This window comes from Lynx canadensis, chromosome B1 (genome assembly GCF_007474595.2).
Source record: "Lynx canadensis isolate LIC74 chromosome B1, mLynCan4.pri.v2, whole genome shotgun sequence".
In the NCBI taxonomy this organism is placed as follows: Eukaryota; Metazoa; Chordata; class Mammalia; order Carnivora; family Felidae; genus Lynx; species Lynx canadensis.
Genome location: NC_044306.2, coordinates 114,146,795 through 114,169,060, shown reverse-complemented (window position 1 = coordinate 114,169,060; position 22,266 = coordinate 114,146,795). Strand labels below are relative to the sequence as shown.

The following is a 22,266-nucleotide window of genomic DNA, read 5'->3' as shown; positions in this document are numbered from 1 at the left end:
GCTCTCTCCCACTCTAACCTCTTTTTTTTTTGTTCCTTCCCCTCCCCCATGGGTTCCTGTTAAGTTTCTCAGGATCCACATAAGAGTGAAACCATATGGTATCTGTCTTTCTCTGTATGGCTTATTTCACTTAGCATCACACTCTCCAGTTCCATCCACGTTGCTACAAAAGGCCATATTTCATTTTTTCTCATTGCCACGTAGTATTCCATTGTGTATATAAACAATGTTGCTTGTGGCTTTAATGTCATATTTAAGAATCCTTTGCCAATCCAAGGTCATGAAGATTTACTCCTGTACTCTAAGAGTTGTAGTGCTTACATTTAGGTCTGTGATCCATTTGGAGTTAATTTTAGTGTAAGGTGTAAGGATGGGATGAAAGTCGTGTAACATGAAATTAACCATTTTAAAGTGTATCATTCAGTGTCAGTAGTATAACCGCCTCTATCTGATTCTAGCGTTTTGGTTGCTGTGCAGTCACCACTTCTATCTAGTTCTAACTTTGTGAAGGTATTGAATGGATAGAACTAAACTTTCATCCTACCAAAAGGAAACTCTTTTCATCAAGTAGTAACTTCCCAATTTTCACTTCTCTCAGCCCCTGGCAGCTGGTCTACTTTGTATCTCTGGAGACTTAACCCATTCTGGATATTTTTTATAAATAGAATCATATAATTGTGACCTTTTGTGTCTCACTTCTTTCATGTAGCATGTTTTCAAGGATCATTCACACTGTAGCATGTATCAGTACTTTATTCCTTTGTATAGCTGAAAAATATCCCAGCCATTTTGTTTATCCATTCATCTGTTGATGAATATTTAAGTTTTGGTGTATTGCGGAGGGGAGGGGTGGATTTACTAAACAAAGATTTTATTTTATTATTGAAGAATAGTTAACATACAATGTTATATTCGTTTTAGATGTGCAGCATAGTGATTTGACAATTCTGTACATTACTCAGTGCTCATTGCAATAAATGTAGTCACTGTGTGTCACCATACAGTGTTATTACAGTATTATCGATTATATTCCCTATGTTGTATTTTCATCGCCATGACTGATTTTATTTTATAACTGGAAGTTTGTACCTCTTAATCACTTTCACCTATTTTACCCATACGCCTACCTGCCTCCCCTCTGGCAACCACCAGTTTGTTCTTTGTAGTTAAGAGTCTGTTTTCTTGGGGCGCCTGGGTGGCTCAGTCGGTTAAGCGTCTGACTTCGGCCCAGGTCACGATCTCACGGTTTGTGAGTTCGAGCCCCACATCGGGCTCTGTGCTGACAGCTCAGAGCCTGGAGCCTGCTTCAGATTCTGTGTCTCCCTCTCTCTCTGTCCCTCCCCTGCTCATGCACTCTCGCTCTTTCTCTCAAAAATAAACATTAAAAAAATTTTTTTAAGTGTTTTCTTGTTTATTTGTTCACTTGTTTTCTAGATTCTACATCTAAGTAGAATCATATGCCATTTATTCTCTGATTTATTTTACTTAGCATAATACCCTCTAGATCCATCCATGTTATAGCACTTGGCAAGATGTCATTCTTTTTTATGACTGACTAATATTCGTGTGTGTGTGTGTGTGTGTGTGTGTGTGGTGACATCTTCTTTACCCATTCATCTATCAGTGGACATTTGGGTTGCTTCTGTATCTTGGCTATTATAAATAATGCTGCAGTGAACATAGGCGTGCATATATCTTTTCAAATTAGCTTTTTGGTTTTGGGGGGTAAATACCCAGTAGTGGAATTTTTGGATTGTATGGTATTTTGGGGTTTTTTTGAGGAACCTCCATACTGTTTTCCATAGTGGCTGTACCAATTTACATTCCCACCAACAGTGCGTGAGGGTTATGTCTCCTTCACATCCTGACCAACACCTTTTTTTTTTTTTTTTAATGTTTATTTTTGAGAGAGAAACAAAGAGCATGAGCAGGGAAGGGGTAGAGAGAGAGGGAGACACAGAATCCGAAGCGGACTCCAGGCTCTGAGCTGTCAGAACAGAGCCCCACATAGGCTTGAACTCAAGAACCGCGAGATCATGTCCTGAGCCGAAGTCAGAGGCCCAACCGACTGAGCCACCAAAGTGCCCCTGACCAACACTTTTTGTTTCTTGTGTTTTTGATACTAGCTAGTCATTCTGACTAGTATGAGGTGATATCTCATTGTGGTTTTGATATGCATTTCCCAGCTGATTAGTGATGTTGAGCGTCTTTTCATGTGTCTGTTAGCCATCGGTATGTCTTCTCTGGAAAAAAATGCCTATTCCAGACCTCTGCCCATTTTTTAATCAGACTGTTTTTTGATGTTGAGTTTTTATGAATCCTTTATATAATATTAGCCCTTTACCAGATATAGGATATACAAATATCTTTTCCATTCAATAGTTTGCCTTTTTGTTTTGTTAATGGTTTCCTTTGCTATGTGAAAGCTTTTTATTTTGATGTAGTCCCGGTAGTTTATTTTTCCTTTGTTTCCCTTGCCTGAGGAAACATATCCATAAATAAATTGCTAAGGCCACTGTCTAAGAGATTACTGCCTGCATTTTTAATTTAGGAGTTTGATGATTTTGGGTCTCACATTTAGATCTTTAATCCATTTTAAGTTTATTTTTGTCTATGGTGTAAGAAAGTGGTCCGGTTTCATTCTTTTGCATGTAGCTGTCCACTTTTCCCAGCACCATTTATTAAGATGTATATTCTTTGTTTTTTTGGTCATAGATTCATGGGTCCTATAAGCGTGGGTTTATTTCTGAGCTCTCTACCCAGTTGCATACATCCGTGTGTCTGTTTTTGTGCCAATACCATACTATTTTTATCAGTGTAGCTTTGTAATATATCTTGAAACCTGGGATTGTGATACCTCCAGGCCTGTTCTTCTTTCTTAAGATTGTTTTGGCTATTTGATGTCTTCTGTGGTTCCATAGATATTTTCAGATTGTTTGTTCTAGTTCTGTGAAAAATGCCATTGGTATTTTGAAAGGGATTGCACTGAATATTGCTTTGGGTACTGGTGTATTGTTTTTTAATGTTTTACTTTCAAACTTTTCAAAACGACCTTATATATCAGCATTCTTTTTTAGTTGTATATTCACAAACACAAAGAACAAAAGGAAGAGCCATCATTTCCCATTCTTAATTAAGAATGACATATATATGCATCCATTTTCTATTTATCACAAAGCATTTAGTTAACATTAGTATCTTCTACCTATTACTTATTTTTTATAGCCCTTATATTTTCTCAGTTCATATTCACCATCTCATTTAAGCCTCACAGGAACATTAAGAAGCACACATGTAGGGCATTTTTAAAATTGTTCCCATTTTGCAGAAGAGAGTATTAGTACTGACGATTGTCACTTACCCTAAGTTATATAGCAAGTAAAGAACAGAGTCTAAGTAACTTCAGTCATTTGCCTCTAAATCATGTTTTTTGCTGATAATAAAATGTTCCTTTGCAAAAAGCTTTAGCCATTATGCCCTGAGTCAGTATACCTAATTCTCATGGCACCTAAAATTATTCAATGAAAGATAATTATGCATACCTGTTCTTTTTATATCGCAGTTGAAAATTAACCTAAAATGCAGTTTAAACCCCCGTTATAATATTGGTGGTAAGAACTAGGGATCACCTCTCTACCAGATATTTGTCTTAGAGTGAAAGAGCCCAAGATCTCTAATGCAAGAGAGGGACCATGTGAATTTTCAGTTTTATTCATCAGTATATACTCTTGCATATCGCCCTACGATAACTGTAGGCTCAGAATATTTATTGAGTGGATGAATGAAATAAATATATTGTTTATTTTATCCATGTGACCTATCACTAAGTCTCATAAATTGCCACTGATGGTTCCTGTTAATCTCACAGATTTTTATTCTCCAATCTGGAGATATATAAACTAAGGCATAGAAATGCTTGGTAACATGTGAGGTAACAACCAAGCCATAGACTCCTCTTCTAAGAGGTTCCATACAGCTGTGCTGCCTTATAAAAGTCATTAAAATTGATTAAATTATTTTGTTCCACTTGTCAGCTCCATATTCTCCCCACTCTTATTAACATAAGTTTATATATGATTTTTAAATGTCATGAAACATCAGTCATTTTTAGTGTTTACTAGACTCAGGAATTTTCCTAGTTCGGCAAAACATCCTTTTCAACATTGCCAAAGGCTGCTTGCTCTAAGATACATTGTCCCGTTAAACTTAGTAGATGTTTTGGTTTCCTTTCAGGTGTTGACAGCTCTTCTACCACAAGCAGTGCTTCTCCAGTGCCCAACAGTTACGACGCCCTGGAAGGAGGCAGCTACCCAGGTAGTTTATTTTGTGCTTATTTGATGCTTACTGGAAACATTACTGACCATCAGTTGTTTCCAGACATCACATATATTATACATAATTAGCGGGCTATGTTTTTAACAGAACAAAGAGACATTTTCTCATACTCTCAGCCCTAATTTAGTAGTTTTAATGGTCCTATAACAACTACAAGTGTTGTTTCTGGGAGGCCTAAGAAAATTTATTATTTTATTTTTGTTATGCTCTTTATCTTTTTCCTCTTTCTAAAAGACTTTTAATACTTTAAGTATTAAAGTATTAAATGCTAAGTAACTTTTAATACTAAGTAATTTTCCTCTTCCCTTTTTTATGCTAATAACTTCTTAAGTAAATTTTATATTTCTGTTCTCATGCTTAGGTCCTTGAATTCCTTCCAACTAGCCTCTGAATATAAATAGTCTTTGACTCTTTACTCCCCCTATGGCTCCTGGCTGCCTCCACCAGGTAAATAGATTAACCACTTGGGGCTAGATTTTGGAGGCATTACTTTTAACCGTATCTAGAAATAACTTTGGTCATTACAAAGGAATAGGAGTGGTGGATGGTTTTTAAAAAAATGCAAGCTTAGGTTTTATAATTATTAGTCATTTCATTATAATGTCTTGTATTGTGAAATTCCTTTTCTGTCTGTCTCTTACATCACATCTGACTTCTCTCTTTCTCACTTTTTCTAATGATTTGAAACATTAGGACTAACAGGACAAGTAATTTTCCTCTTTTCTTTACTTCTTACCACTTTGGTAATAATCCAAGATGGAGCTTAATTTAAGTTGGAGCACGCTGGACTTAACATACTATCTTGCTATCACTATCCTACAGATTGGTAGAAAACTTTCATCTTCTCAGCTTAATATAGAGTTCCTTTTTAGTATTTCAAGAATACTCCAGTAAGCTACTCGGTCTTTTGTGAGTAGGGATTTTTTTTTTTCCCTAGGCATGCACATGTCTAAGAAATTATGGACCATTCCAAAAACATTCACCATTATCAAAATATTTTAAAAGAGTAAATTTGCTCACTATAAGGCGAATACTATATGTAGGATCACTATATTGTATACTTGAAACTAATATAACACTGTATATTAACTATACTGGAATTTTTTTTAACTTTCTATTTAAAAAAAATTTTAAGATGAGTAACTATATATTTCATAAGCTTCAAATTAACCTAAAAAAACTAACCTGATTATGAAATGTCAAATGTGGTTTAATAAAAGGTCGTGGCCTTGGAGTTTGACTTTGCTTTGTCTGTCTATATTCATTTCCTCAACAATTTTTTTTTATTTTTAATTTTAATGTTTATTTTGAGAGAGAGAGAGCGAGAGAGAGCACGTGCAAATGCGGGGAGAGGCAGAGAGAAAGATGAGACAGAATCCCAAGCAGGCTCCGTACTGTCAGCACAGAGCCTGGCTCACGGCTTGATCCTACAAACCATGAGATCATGACCTGATCTCTGAGCCACCAGGGCTGACTGAGCCACTGGCTGAGCCACTGGCTGAGCCACCCAGGCACCCCTTTTATTAACCAGTCTTAATCTTATTATGAACTGTGCTTTGACATAAGTGGGTGAACTTGGGCAAGTTTTCTAGCTGTTTATACTGCACCAAAATTAAAGATGTGAACATTTGTAAGAAAATGTATTGAAAATGCTGTATGTCAGATACTAGGATAGATCTTAGTACTATAGAAATATATAGTTTTACCTCCTCCCTTTCCTAAAGAAGAGGAGAAGTCTTAGACCTCCATGTTTAGGAATCCAGTTTTTTATTTCTTAGGCTGATGACTGTTACAATGTTAAGAGACCGTTCTACTTATATTCCCTGTGAGGAAGGATAAGCAGGACATGACACTACATAAATGCTCTTGTTCTATTAAGAAATCTGGGAGGTTACCAGAAAGCCAGTAAGCCAGCCCTTGCCTCATTAGCACAAGACGATAGAAGAATATCTAGGAACATATCTTCAAAATGCGAGCCAAGAGATATTGTCAGTAGAAAGATAAGAGTCTTCAAGAATCTTCAAAGAAAAAATATTATTAAATCACATGCTTTTAAGAGCATATTTTTTGCAGAGTCTGGTTGCTGGTGAAGAATGTAATTTTTATAGGAAAAAATAGAGTAAAATTCATGTATACTATATAGATTTTACTTTAAAATAAGACTAACCGTATAGCAGCATGTTAATAATGGCATGTGTAGTAGAGTAATTTTTAGGGTGTCTTGTTATTTTTGTCTTTGATGATTAAATTTTCTGCAGTTTTTTCTCAGTGTGACTCAAATTTTAGTTTTTGTTTTGAATTTAAATAAAGGAAGAACATGTATTCACTAAATTTTATTTGGCATCTATTATATACCAAACATTGTTTTAGGAGCTGGACACTATTCTGTACATTGTCTTTCATACTTGTATAGTTTGCTTCTGCAAATAATACAGACTTCTAAGGGATTATGGAAATATCTACCCTTTCCATGGACTTTTTAAATAATGGCAGGGTCAAATAAAAGAGTGGTTGATACCCTTTTTATTGCTTTGTTCTTTTTTCTGCTTCTTAGCCCCAATTCCTGCTGAGAGAATAAAAGTAAAAATAATTATATCATAATGTATTCATTTATAGTATAGTACATTTAGATATTTTATATGGTATATAGTATATTTTATATTTGTGTAAATATGAAGGTCATACCTGTTAGAAATACCAACTGAAGTATTTGTCAGTGAAATGATAGGAAATACGGGGTTTTCTTCTGAATACTTCTGTAAAAAAAAAAAAAAAAGATAAGGTGTAAACACTATATTGTATACTTGAAACTAATTTAAAAAACACTTTTCTGGGGCGCCCGGTTGGCTCAGTCGGTTAAGCGTCCGACTTCGGCTCAGGTCATGATCTCGTGGTCTGTGAGTTCAAGCCCTGTGTCTGGCTCAGAACCTGGAGCCTGTTTCAGATTCTGTGTCTCCCTCTCTCTCTGACCCTCCCCCATTCATGCTCTGTCTCTCTCTGTCTCAAAATAAACGTTAAAAAAAAAAATTAAAAAAAAAAAAACACTTTTCTAATGAATGCAAAAAAAAAAAAACAGGATGAGAATACATGAAATAAGATTAGCAAACCACTGGCAGCTATTAAAGCTGAGTGAAGAGGTGTAGGTTCATAATTCTGTTCTATTTCTGTGGATATTTGCAATTTCTCAAAATAAAAAGTTTAAAAAGGCAGGGGTTGGGTGGGTTCCTGGGTGGCTCATACAGTTAAGCATCCAACTTTGGCTCCAGTCATGATCTCACAGTTCACAAGTTCAAGCCCCGCATCAGGCTCTGTGCTGACAGCTCAGAGCCTGGAGCCTGCTTCAGATTCTGTGTCTCCCTCTCTCTCTCTGCCCCTCCCCCACTCACGCTCTGTCTCTCTCTCTCAAAAATAAATAAAAACATTAAAAAAAATTTTTTTTAAGTTTAAAAAAGGGAAATGCCAAAGATTATAGCTTGCCCAGGAGCCAAGTCTTTATAGAATCCTGATTTGCAGTGCTAACATAATGTTTTTCCCTCTGTTAGATATGCTTTCTTCATCAGCAAGCAGTCCTGCTCCTGATCCTGCTCCTGAACCTGACTCTGCTCCAGCTTCAGCTCCTACTGCTCCTCAGCCTTCAAAAATGGCTAAGCCATTTGGGTATGGCTATCCAACTCTTCAGCCTGGTTATCAGAATGCTACAGCACCACTTAATTCTGGAGTACCTCCCAGTAGCCCAGTGTATTCTGGATTCCAGCAGTATGCTCAAGTATGTATAAACTTGACATTGCATTTCTGGTGTGCGTGGGTGGCTGAGTCAGTTAAGCATCTGAGGCCTGATTTCAGCTCAGGTCATGATCTCACAGTTCATGGGATCGAGTTTCACGTTGGGTTTTGCACTGACAGCTCAGAGCCTGCTTCGGATTCTCTTTCTCACTCTCTCTCTCTCTCTCTCTCTCTCAAAATAAACAAACATTTTAAAAAAAGACATTGCATTTCTAAAATCATGAAACTTATCAATTCTAACAAATACCTGGTGATTCAGATGGATCATAGGTACAAATACTGATAAGCCTAGATCAAATATACATAGAATTTGGTTCTAGTTTTGTGGGTGTGTTTGTGTTTGTGTGTACATAGATAGAGATAAAAGGAAATATAAATACCAGATTCTTAAAGAGATTATATCTGGATCAGGATATTAGCTATGATTTTTCTGGCCCTCGTGGTACTTCCATTTTTTAGAGTCTTGCAATGTGCTGGTAATTTTATAATAAAGAAAGTAAGTGTTAAGTTTTTTAAAATTCTGTATTACCAAGCTGGCTTTTTCCTCAAAAAAAAAAAAAAAAAATGACATGGTATAAATGTGATTTGGAAGTTTGGTTCCAATTCTTAGATTAAAGAAATCTTGGGCTGCCTGGGTGTCTCAGTCGATTAGCGTTCTACTTAGTTCAGGTCATGATCTTGCGATTTGTGGGTTCGAGCCTCACAAAGGGCTCTGTGCTGATATCTCAGAGCCTGAAGCCAGCTTTGGATTTGGATTGTGTGTCTCCCTCTCTCTCTGCCCCTCCCCTGCTCATGCTCCCTCTCTATCTCAAAAATAAACATTAAAAAAAAAAAATCTTCATAACATGACACATAACTGGTGACAGCCTCCATATACATAAATCCTAATCAGTAGTTATGTTTATTATTAAGTACTGCTGTGACCCATTCTGATATGACCTTTTTTGGAGACACCTCTTAAATGCCATATCAATTTAATAATACAGAATAGTAAGTATCTTACATTTATATTTATTAAGAAAGTAAAATATAAGCTAACAACTGAAATGGCAAAAGCATTCTACTTATAATGAAAAAACTGCTCGTAGTAGACTAATCTTAGAGAAATTTCATCTTATGGTCCACTAAGAATAAAAATTAGAGGGAGGGGCACCTGGGTGGCTCTGTCGGTTGAGCATCCGACTCTTGATTTCAGCTCGGGCCATGATCCCAGCGTCACGGGACCAAGCCCTGCGTGTTGGCTCCTTGCTGAGCATGGAGCCTGCTTAAGATTCCCTCCCTCCCTCCCTCCACCTCCTCCCCCCACCTCCTCCCCCTCCCCCTCCCTCCCTCCCTCTCTCTCTCTCTTTCTCTCTCTCAAAAACCAAAATTTAGGGGCGCCTGGGTGGCTCAGTCGGTTAAGCGGCCGACTTCAGCTCAGGTCATGGTCTCGCGGTCCGTGAGTTCGAGCCCCACGTCGGGCTCTGTGCTGACAGCTCAGAGTCTGGAGCCTGCTTCTGATTCTGTGTCTCCCTCTCTCTGACCCTCCCCCATTCATGCTCTGTCTTTCTCTGTCTCAAAAATAAATAAACGTGTTAAAAAACAAAATTTAAAAAAATAGAGGAAATAGGACAATCATGTTTCTGGAATTTAATCTTAGCATTAAGGCACAAAAGGAATAAAGATACTGGGAGAGGCACTGAAGAAATGTGGTTAGTTGGTACACATTTTTCTGCCTTCTGTTCTGTTAGAGTTTCTTTATGACTCTAATGTCATATGAAACACTTTTTAAATCATTATTTTCTGACTCTTGTGCTTTAGACAGATTGCTTCTGGGGGTCATAATATATAATGTGTTTCTACATTTTAATGAGACGAAAACCAAGTTCAAAGAAAGGATCTGGTTCTTAGAGGAAGTTTTAGGGACAGAAAAAAAAAATTGTAGTGGTATTCCACAGTGACAAAGGAAAAGGTTCTTTGACCAAATCTGGCCTCCTGCCCATTTCTGCAAATAAACTTTATTGGAATAGAGCCACAATCATTCTTTTATGTATTATCTATGACAATTTTGCACCACAGTGGTAGAGTTGAATAGTTGCAAAAGAGATGCATCTCTTAAAGTTTTTAAATATTTACTACCTGACTCTCTACAGAAAAAGTTTGCTGACCCTTGACATAGAGAATGGACAATATTCTTTTCCCATTTTATTTAGGAGGTTATTTTGGAAGTTAAGAGATTGTCCTTGGAATAAAAGTGAAAATTAATATTTATTATACTAGATTTTTAAAAATAACTTCATTCTATTCTGTGACCCCAGTCCTTTTTATACTCTAGTTCCAGTGCAAGGATCACAGGAGTTTGAATGAAGGGGGCAGAGGCAGACTAAAAAGTAACTTGGGTGGCTCAGGTTGGGCATCCGACTTGATTTCAGGTCAGGTCATGATCTCACAGTTTGTGGGGGCTCTGCGTCAGGCTCTGCACTGACAGTACGGAGCCTGCTTGAGATTCTCTCTCTCTCTCTCTCTCTCTCTCCGTCTCTGCCCCTCTCCACATGCATGCACACACACTCTCTCTCTCAAAAATAAATAAACATTTTAAATAAAAAATAAAAAGTAACTTGGATTATTAAATCTTGGGGGAAATGAGCATCACAAAGCCAAAGCTTTAGACTTTATACTGTTAGAAAGCATTCACTCCTACCTTTCATCTTTTAAAACTTTTTATTGAACTATAATCTATATTACATTTATGTACAGGTATATAAATCAACATCATACAGTTTGATACATTTCAACAAATTGAACACACGTAACCAACAGCCAGAGTCCTTTGTCATGCCTTTTCTAGTCACTAACCCTCAAGCTAGAATTGGCAACTGTCTTGACTTCTAATACTACACATTAGTTTTGCCTCCTTTTGTTCTTAATATGAGTAGTATCATAACTGTGTATACTCTTGCTGTGAGTCTTTGGCTCAACATTTTGCTTTCTGTGTGCTTGTTCTCATTGTTCATTCTCATTGTTCTCATTGTACAGCACTCTGTTTTGTGAATATACTTGTTTATGTATTTGTTCTATTGTTGATGGGCATCAGGGTAAATTTCCAGTTTGGGGCTATCATGAATAGTGCTGTTGTGAATATTTCCGTTCATGTCTTTTACACAGATGTGTGAATCTAGGAGTGAAATTGCTGGGTCATGGAGTACCCAAACATTCAACCGTTAATGCCAAACAGTTTTCCAAAGCAGATGTTCCAATTTATATCTCCCATTAGCAGTTTATGAGAGTTCCAGTTACTGCACATTCTTGTGAACACTTGGAATTTTGACTTTTTTGTAGTAATTACCTTCCTTTCATTATTTAAGTGAAGACATTGAGACTCAGATAAGCGAAATCATCTAAGACCAGGCTTAGTCCTGAGAATACAAGTCTTTGCAGTTCAGAATTAAGCATTTTTTTTTCTCTCTTTAACTGGTAGGGACTTGTGCAGAAAACCAAAGTCAGATTTGATATATGAATCTAAGGAAGAATACAAAGCAGCAATTTAATTTTGTTTAATGTGAATTTAAAATAGGTTTTCGGACCCTAGTGTTTCTGGGCCAATGAACAGTAATGATTTAAATGCACAGTTAGGACGTACATTTAAATTCTTACCTATCTGCTAAAAAAAAGATTATACATTTTAATCTAAGATTAACATTATCAAGCTAATTTTAAAAGAAGCCATTTATTTTTAAAGTCCTACTTAGGGGGCGCCTGGGTGGCTCAGTCGGTTAAGCGTCCGACTTTGGCTCAAGTTATGATCTCACAGTTTGTGAGTTCAAGCCCTGCGTCAGGCTCTGTGCAGTCAATTCAGAGCCTGGAGCTTGCTTCGGATTCTGTATCTCCCTCTCTCTGCCCCTCCCCCTCTCACTCTCTGTCTTTCAAAAAGATGAATAAATGGTAAAAAAAAATTAAAGTCCTACTTAGGATAAGAATATCTTTTTTTTTTTTTTTGACATTTATTTATTTTTGAGACAGAGAGAGAGCATGAACAGGGGAGGGTCAGAGAAAGAGGGAGACACAGAATCTGAAACAGGCTCCAGGCTCCGAGCTGTCAGCACAGAGCCCGACGCGGGGCTCGAACCCATGGACTGCGAGATCATGACCTGAGCCGAAGTCGGACGCTTAACCATCTGAGCCACCCAGGCGCCCCAGGATAAGAATATCTTACTTTAGCTTTAAGCAACCCTTTATAATGAAATTGAAATGCCATTAAATGTTGTACTTAGTATTAGCCAGTGGTAGGGTTCTAAATTTTTAAGGGTTTTTTTTTTTTTTTGCATTTATTAATTTGAGATGACCCTTATTAAGAAATGGGAAACCTCAGTAGTTGGCCTTTGAGGAAGAAAAAAAAATTAAAATTTGTTTTTCAGCCCTGAAATATGATGTTTGAAATGAAAATAAGAATTAGATAAGTATTTTAATGAATATATGAAAAACCAGATGTAATGTTATATAGTGCCTTTTTTTTTTTTAAGTTTTTTTTTTTTTTTTTAACGTTTTTTATTTATTTTTGGGACAGAGAGAGACAGAGCATGAACGGGGGAGGGGCAGAGAGAGAGGGAGACACAGAATCGGAAACAGGCTCCAGGCTCTGAGCCATCAGCCCAGAGCCTGACGCGGGGCTCGAACTCACGGACTGCGAGATCGTGACCTGGCTGAAGTCGGACGTTTAACCGACTGCGCCACCCAGGCGCCCCTATAGTGCTTTTTTTTTTAGTCAAAAGCTTTTTTTTATTTTTTTTAAGTTTCTATTTTAATCACGACAAGTGCACTCCTTAATCCCCATCACCTATTTCATGCATCCCCCTCACCCTCATCCCCTCTAATAACAATCAGTTTGTTCTCTATAGTTAAGAATCTGTTTTTTGGTTTGCCTTTCTCTCTTATTTTTCCCCCTTTGCTCATTTTTTTTGTTTCTTAAATTCCACATATGAGTGAAGTCATATGGTATTTGTCTTTCTCTGAATGACTTATTTCACTTAGCATCGATGGACACTTGGACTGTTTCCATTTCTTGGCTAATGTAAATAATGTATTTAGCACTTTTTTTTTTTAACCTCCCCCCTGAAAAAAAAAGACATGATCAACTGTAGAAAAGTGCAGATAAGCACAAAGAGGAAAATAAATACCAAACAATATTCCCACTATCAAGATGTAAACAGCAACACTTGGAGTCTGTCCTTCCAAGTTTCTTGCTATGCACTTTGGGGGAAGAGCTAGGAAGGAAACTGGACATCTAATGGCTTTTTTAAACAAACAAAAGAAGTTGATAAGTAGGGATATTGTTTTAGAAACTTTTTGTTCTTTTCATAGCAAAAGACAAAACCTTTCTATATATCCTTCCTCTGGTAGCTGCATAGTGTTTTATAATCAACCAATTTGCTATTGTTGGGCATAATTGTTAAAGTCAACTTTTATATGCATACACACCTTGATGCATCTGTCTCGTTTTCTTAGATGAAATTTCTTCAGGTGGAATTACTGAATCAAAGCACCTAATTTTATAAGACTTTAAAATTTCCACTTATGCATTCAGTAAAAACTTACTGAGTTCCTACTGTGTGACAGCACTACTTTAGGCACTGAGGATACAAGAGGAGCTCAGTAAACAAAACAAAGTTCTTGCTGTCAGAAATTTGTTGGGAGGGGTAGGTTCCCTGGGACAGTAAATAAGTAAATCAATAAATTAATGAGATAATTTCAAATAGTCACAAGTGCTGTGAAGTAAGACAAGTTGAAGAAATTGCTAGGGTTGGGGATATAGAATAGATAGTTAGGAAATCCCTCACTGTAGAAATTCTGTTTGAAATACCATTTTAATGACAAAAGCCAGGCATGGAAAAATCTGGGGGTAGAGCATTTCAGGCTGAGGAAGCATACATGCAAAGACTTAAGACAGGAGCAACTGTGATGTGTTGCAAGAATAAAGTCTTGGTATGGCTGGAACTCAGTTAGCAATAGGAATAAGATCAGAGAGCTAGGGAAGGACTATCATCGGAAGCTTGGATTTTATCCCAAGTACAGAGGGGAGACAGTGGAGATTTTTTGTAATGGAGTGATACCCGATTTACGTTATTTAGAGAATCATTTTGGCTACTGTGTGAAGAACAGATTATGGATGGAAGTATTTGAAAAGACAAAAATGGAAACAGAGACAAATGGAAGCTTTGCCACAATCACAGAAATGTAGGACTATGCTTTGTTCTAAGGTGGTATCAGTAGAGGTAATGAACAGTGGATGGATGAAAGTTGACTTATTGATGAACTGATTATGATAAGTGAAAGAAAGGAAGACAGCAAGGATAACTTAGGTTTTTGGCAGAGCAACTGGGTATAGGGTAGTGCTTTTACTTTGATGATGAAGAGAGACAACAGGTCTAGGAGTGAGAATCGAGTTGGCCATGTTAAGTTAAAATGCCTGATAACATTTAAGTGTAGATATCCAGTAGGCAGTAAAAGTGTCTATGACTGCCCATTCTTCTATATTACAAAGTCCACCAAGAATTATTTTTTATAAGCAAAGATTTTTTATAACTATTAGTCATTTATGTTTCTTTACTGAAATTCCAGTTCATATTATTTCACCATTATTCAGGTCTTCTGGTTTGTAAAAGCTATCTATAATAAGTATAATAACCTTTTGTCTAATACACATTGTAATTTTTCCTTCCAGCTCGACATTTGTATTTAATTTTAGTGGGGTTTTTTTTGACATTGAAGGAATGTCTAAATTTTAAATAGTCCTATTGTGATTTTTGTTTTAACTTTTGTTTGTGTCCTTTAGAAGATCTTTTCAGCCTTCAGGTTAGGAAATATTCCAGCTATAAATTGTTTTAGTTCTTTGGTTGTTTCAATTTTGCATCTTTAATCTATTTAAGGTTTTATTTTGGCTCATACTGTAAACAATAAATCTCATCCCCCTCCCCACCTCTATAAATAGTTAGCTCTAAGTTCACTGTCATGTATTAAATAATCTATCTTTTTTCCACTGGCAAAAAAATTGGGTAGTTTGAGCATTAAAATAAATAATAACTGTAATTCAGTCACTTGGAGTTGATAGAAAGCCATGCATTCATAATAATACTAAATATAACAAAGGTAACAGAAAAAATAAGCAAAGCAAAACAGCATTGTACATTTTTATGGCATCAACTCATTATTCCAAAAATTGATCATTGAAAAACCTTGCAAACATAAGCATGTATGTATTCATTATGCCTTTCTGTATTCACAGAAACCAGATTTTTAATGTTGAAAAACATTGTTGCTGAAAATTTTGTTATGAGGTTTAACTGTACTAATACTGTAACTGTACTGTTAGTTACAGTAACTGTAACTAGTAATTAGTACAGTAACTGTACTAATACTAATACTGTTTTTTCAGTATTTTGTTTTGAGGTTTTTTTCAAGAATGTTTTAAATTGAGCTACCCTTTTAAATCATTCTGTTACCAAGCCAGGCTTAATATTTTCTAATGTTTATTTTGAGAGAGAGAGAGAGAGAGTGAGAGTGAGAAGAAGGAGCAGGGGAGGGGCAGAGAAAGGGAGAGAGAGAATCCTAAGCAGCTTCCACGATGTCAGCACAGAACCTGACACAGGGCTCAAACTCATGAACCCATGAGATCATGACCTGGGCGGAAATCAGGAGTGAGACACTTAACCAACTGAGCCACCCACCAGGCACACTGCCTCCCCTTTGTTTATGTTTATTAAATTCTTATATTTTCTCACTTAACTCCGAATGTTAAAATCCTGTAATAGAATACATTGTATTCAATTTGATTTTATTGTTCTTTTGTTTGTTTTGTTTTGAATTGTGTTTTTAGCAGTATCCTGGTATGAACCAGCTGTCCTCCAGTCTGGGAGGACTGAGTCTTCAAAGTTCTCCACAACCAGAAAGTCTGAGACCTGTAAACCTCACCCAGGAGAGGAATATTTTACCCATGACTCCTGTTTGGGCTCCTGTACCTAACTTGAATTTAGACCTCAAAAAATTAAACTGTAGCCCAGAGTAAGTATTTATTTTTATAATCTTTAGTAAGTAATACACTTTGTCAGAAATGTTGTTTGAGTTTCAAAACTAGTAAAAGTGATAGGATATTAATTCTTTGACTGGAAGTTTTGTTAATCCAGACTTTTGTATTTTAGTTTGTATAGAAGTTCTAGGTCCTGTTCAGTTTAGGTAAAATTCAGTTTAGGTCCTGTTCATGCCTCCATCTCTGTCTCCATTCAGTCCTATTCCCTGTCACCTAATGTGAGGGAATTTTTTTTCTATTTGAGTGAAGGGTTTCAGGAACCCAGATTTAACTATATTTTTCTTAAATTTATTTTCCCTTACTTTTCACCAGGAGTAACTTCTGATGTCTCTTAAAATAAGGTGGAATCTTTAAAAATGTATACCCTTCAATCTTTGCTTGAAAAGGATGCAGACTTCACATATATAATCCCAAGAACAGGTTTAGGTAAATGGTTTATCTCTGAGTTTTCTTTGCCTACTCAGCATAGAATGCGAAGACCATTATCCCCAGGCTTAAGATTTCCTTTTTTGAGTTTTCCTCACCTCATGGAGAAGTTTCACTGACAGTTTGCATCTGGTGGCCACCAAGCCCTGGTGCATCCTCTGGGTAGGTGAGCTCTGTCACTCACATTACAGTACCTTCAAAACTACGAGTTCTGTTCTTGTTTGCTTTCAGTACTTCTTCCTCCTAAGAATAGGATATTTCTCTGCACCTAGATGCTTTTTAGAAAACATCTTTCTGCTCCTGAAATCTCTCCTTCATAAAGTAAACTCTGCTTCACAGAAAGATGTTGTCTTCTTCCTTGCATTAGAATTAGCGTTCTTTTTTACAGCCATTATTTTCCTTTATTAAGGCAGTGATGTTCTACCTTTTTTAAAAAACCATAAGCTTCTCTTTTTTCAACCAAAATTTTATAGAGAATTCCAATACAGGAAACAGAAAATAGAGCCGCTCCGAAGATTCCCCCTCTTCTCCTACCCACTGCCACCAATCCCCCATCGGTGCCTAAGGCAGCATCAAGATCATTGTCATAAAAATGTATAATCACTGATTCTAGGATAAAAACAGCTGCCTATTCCTGTGAATATAAGTTGCTATCAGGTCGTAAGTATGTGGATTTTGGCCTTGTATTATAGAAGATTAGGCATCCCCTAAGTAGGTGAATGTGGTCTATGTATATGTTTGAAGAGATTCCACAGGTTCAGGGGATGGTGTGTGTGTTTTCTGTGAAAATCTCTCTGTTATCAAAATAGCAACGCAGAGCAATTAGGAGTGTAGACTTTAGAGCTGGACAGACACAGGTTCTTACCATGGTTCCACTGATAAATAGCTGTAAGGCTCTGCACATTTTTTTTTAGTACTCATTTTTGAGAGGGGACAAGTGGGGGAGGGGCAAAGAGAGAGGGGGACAGAGGATCTGAAGTGGGCTCTGCACTGACAGCAGTGAGCCCGACGTGGGTCTCAAATTCACGAACCGTGAGATCATGACCTGAGCCAAAGTTGGATGCTTAACCAACTGAGCCACTCAGGTGCCCCAAGACTGTGCAAATTTCTTAACTTCTCAAATTTTCAGTGTTGTCAGCTGTAAAACAGGAGTAATAATTGTGCCTACATAAAACGATAAATCATTTATTCAATAAATATTTATCAAATGCCTTCTAAATTAAGGGCCAGGCACTGGTTTTAGGTGCTAGGAATGAAGCAGTAAGCAGAGTTCCTAATCATTTGCAACCTTTATGCTATTAGGGAAGACATATTATGAACAGTCAAAAAATCGTAAGTTAACCTTCATAAGTTAGGGATCATGCGTGTAATGTAATGTCAGAATATTACTATGAGGTAGAGAGTAGTAAGGGTAGAGGTTGGCTGTTTTTAATTGAGGAGTCAGGATAGGTTTTTCTCACGGAGTTAACATTTGAGTAGAGATCTGAATGAAGTATGAGAACAAACCAAGTGTGCCAAGCTGCATGAACAGTAAACACAGAAGTCGTGAAGCAGGGACCGCCTTAGTGCGTTCATGGAACACCACCAGCCCGAAGTCTGTACGTATCTGGATATCTCTACATACTATCACCTGCTCTTCTTAAAATTTCTTTTCTGGTGTCCAGTACTTCTTGCTTCTTATCTCTTTGATTGCTCCTTTATTGATTCTGTGTCTACTGACCTTGACTTATAACTCAATGAGCTATAAGCACTTTGTCTAAGAGAGGAATAGTGCTAGGGTCACACAGGACAAAATGATCTCTGATCTCAAGGGGAAAAGACAGACAAGGTACACAACCCTAAGGCAAGGCAGAGTAATACATAGAAGCATAAACTGATCTCAAAGCACAGGAAGACGTCATTTCTTCTGACTTGTTAGCAGAAGGAAGGGTGGTTTCAGAAGAAGCGATAATTTTGAGGAGTCTCATAGTAAGAGAGTTTCAACAGGTGGAAAATGGGCAGGAAAGCAGAAACAGCATTACTAAAGATGCGGGGGTATACCTGTTCACTTGTGTTTTCTACTCCCTCCGATTCACATTCTTAGTCATAATGTTTTTTCCCAAATGTGTTAAACGTTTCCACCATGAAAATGTTGAGTCCTTGATTTAGGTCTTTTGACATATATTGCAAATATGCCTGCTTAGAGTAACACGGATCTTTCTAGTTCTAGTTCTAGAACATTCTCAGATAATTTTCATCTGTACCCTTGAATGTTAATTATCTACAGCTGTCTACTTCAGTATGTTTTTTCTCTGATAGCTAATATAGTCCGTGTTGCCTCTGTTTTTTGCAGTTCATTTCGGTGTACTTTGACAAATATTCCACAGACCCAGGCTTTACTGAATAAAGCTAAGCTTCCTTTAGGATTGCTGTTACATCCTTTCAGAGACCTGACGGTAAAGTGACATATTTCAAAATATTTGTGGATACTGATGTATGTTTGTGTGCAGGGTGTTTGGATTGTATATTTTCTGGGAGATTATTTTTCATCTTCTTTTATTTTTTAAGTTAGAAATAATCAAACTCAACTCAGCAGACATTGTTTTTTAAAGTACCTGCTCTGTGACAGGCTCTGAGCACCGATAAATACAGAGATAAATAAGTCATTGACTTTGCTCCTAAGAAATTTATATGTAACAGGGGACAAAGATGTAAAAACAAATAAATGATGGTATAGGGTAACCAATACGTAACTAACCAGATTCTGTGAGGTACTTAGGCACTGAGTACAGGATGGGAAGTGATTTTCTCTAGGTGCAGTAGCAGAGGTTTTCTGTGACTGTCGAGGTCTGAGCTGGATTTTGAAAGTTTAGTACTTTTGGAAATTGGGAAGACCATTGCAGATAACCTTTGGGAGCTCTATTAAACATAAAGGTTGTACCAACAGTAATGTCCAGTTAGGGAGGAAAACTATATGATGTTCCTAACTGTACTGAACAAATAACCTTTGTAATAATAAGTCCAAATGCTTCAAGTCTATTGAATTAAAACATTACTTGTTTATGTTTCCACAGTCTGTTGGTTTAATGCCGAGCTTGCTGGATTTTTACATACACTTCTGCTATTTTATGCAAATATGTTGTCTTTAAACTAAAACTCTAAACTTCACAAGTTTATCCAGATATATTTTATTTATACTTTGTAAGTTGTATTTCCCCCTCACATTTTTTTACTGCTGTGATTTTCTATCCTTACTGCTGCTGAGTTTCTTTTGCCCTCATTTATAAAAAAAAAAAAAAGTGTTTATTAACTACCTATTGTGCCAGATGCTGAGGTTATAAAGGTCAGTAAGGTTCCTTATGGAACTAACTTTCATACTAGGATGTATAGAAAGGAAGAGAGTGAATAGAAAATAAAATAATTATGATACACAATAAATACCTTGAATTTATTCATTCAGTAAATGCTGTATCATCACCTATAATACTATTTCAGCCATTTATCTCTAAACCAAGATAGTTAATTTCCTATATACATAAGTGAGAATTTTTGTCTAAACACAGATGCCATATATGATATTTTCTGGAAGTGTATACACTAAATTGGCAACAGTGGTTTCCTCTGGGCTGTAGAATCCTGGGTAATTCTTTGTTTTCTCATTTTCAGTTAATTGTGCTTCCTGATTTTTTCATGAAGTGTTTTTGTCATTACTTGTGTAATAAAAACTGTGTATGTTAAAGAAATTAAATACAAAGATATAAATATTTATGTATAGATGGAAAAAAGCGAGAAGGAAATATACTAAAATGTTATCAGGGATTAATTGAATTAATTGAATAATATTTGGGGTTTTAGTGTTTTTTCATATTTTCTAAAGTTCTTAAATTAAATATAAAGTTCGCTTCCCAAGCCCTTTCTTCCCTTTTCCCTTTTTTTTAAAGGAGTCCAAAACAGATTTATAAGTTTATTTTTGAATATTTTTCATGCTGACTTTTAAGTTTATGTATTTATTTGGGGGGGGGGGCGGAGAGAGGGAGAGAGGATCCCAAGTAGGCTCCACAGTGTCAGCACAGAGCCCAATGTAGGGTTCAAACTCACAAACCATGAGATCATGACCTGAGCTAAAGTTGGACACTTAACCGAGTGAGCTACCCACGTGCCCTTATAAGTTTATTTTTATATATCATAATTTATAATCTTTGCCCCCTCAACACTTTTAAAAAGATCACTAAAATTACCAGCATTTCAGTGGTCTTTTTTTTGATAAGTTTAGCACCGAAACATTCTCATTCTCTTAAAAAATAACTTGTTCAAAATTAGGTAGAACTTCTGCCTTTGATTATCTAAGACTGTCTCACACACACACACACACATTTTGTTCATGTCTTTTTGTTGTTGTTGTTGTTAATGTTTATTTTTGAGAGAGAGAGAGAGAGAGGGAGAGCACAAGCAGGGGAGGGCAGAAAGTGAGGGAGACAGAAGCAGGCTCCAGGCTCTGAGCTGTCTGCACGGAACCCAATGCAGGGCTCCAACTCACAAACCATGAGATCATGACCTGAGCCGAAGTTGGACTCTTAACCAACTGAGCCACCCAGGTGCCTCTCGTGTATTTTTTTTTTTGTATTTTTTTTTTAACATTTTATTTATTTTTGAGACAGGGAGAGACAGAGCATGAACAGGGGAGGGTCAGAGAGAGGGAGACACAGAATCTGAAACAGGCTCCAGGCTCTGAGCTGTCAGCACAGAGCCCAACGCGGGGCTCGAACGCACAGGCCGTGAGATCATGACCTGAGCCGAAGTCGGCCACTTAACGACTGAGCCACCCAGGCGCCCCTGTATTTTTTTTTTTTTTTTTTTTTTTTTTTTAAAGCACATCGTGTTTGTGTTTTTGTGGCCTCGGTTCCCATCAGGACTGTGTGGCTGGCTGGTGAGCAGTGCCTGATGGTCTAGTACCAGGTGCTGTCGGGCAACAAAGACAAAGACATTTTTATGTGGTACATTTTTCTTTCTCACTGATATTTCTTGAGTCTACCTGATGAGCTCTGAGTTATTGTCTTGGCCAACCAGGCTTTTCTTATGAGCCAATAACTTTTATTACATTTGGTAATAAAATGTTTTGGTGTTATTTTACAGTTTGTGACAAAGGGGGAGAAAACTTGACAGCTGCCTGTGTTGCTCAGCACATCACTGGATTTTATTAAAAGGCATCAATTCCAAAACTCAGTTATGGTTTCTGTTGTGTATGTGGAGCAGAGCAGTATGCGTTCCGTTTTTCCCTGTGATGATTTTTCTGCTACAGCGTCTTTATTTTACTTCCTAGCAATTACCAGTGATAACATCAAACACCATCGTGAGGTGCCGGTCGTGTCGAACATATATCAACCCTTTTGTATCCTTCATTGATCAACGTAGATGGAAATGCAATTTGTGCTATAGAGTTAATGATGGTGAGTTTCAGATTCTTAAAATAAGTGTGTTTAATACTATTTTAAACATTTTGACAATTTTGTCTATCTGGTCTCTTTCCTCATTGCTTCAAAAACTTTCAGGCCCCTTTTAATGGAGAAAATGTAGGCTAGGGACACTTCATCTTGGCTGGCCCGGGGATAATTGATAATAAGCAGAGTGACAGTAAGGCCAAATAAAAATAATATTCACAGAACAAGCAGTGAAGGTCATGTAGA

At 36.9% G+C, this 22,266-nt stretch overlaps 1 protein-coding gene across 1 annotated transcript in view; it reads left to right on the top strand.

The window, feature by feature from the left end:
* Positions 1-22,266, top strand: part of SEC24B (SEC24 homolog B, COPII coat complex component) — a 100,169-nt gene that overhangs the window by 54,204 nt on the left and 23,699 nt on the right. Inside the window, 5 exon segments of the mRNA XM_030313279.1 lie at positions 4,234-4,314; positions 7,878-8,101; positions 15,968-16,152; positions 18,936-19,038; positions 21,903-22,029. Of these exon segments, the coding sequence (XP_030169139.1) occupies positions 4,234-4,314; positions 7,878-8,101; positions 15,968-16,152; positions 18,936-19,038; positions 21,903-22,029 (720 nt within the window).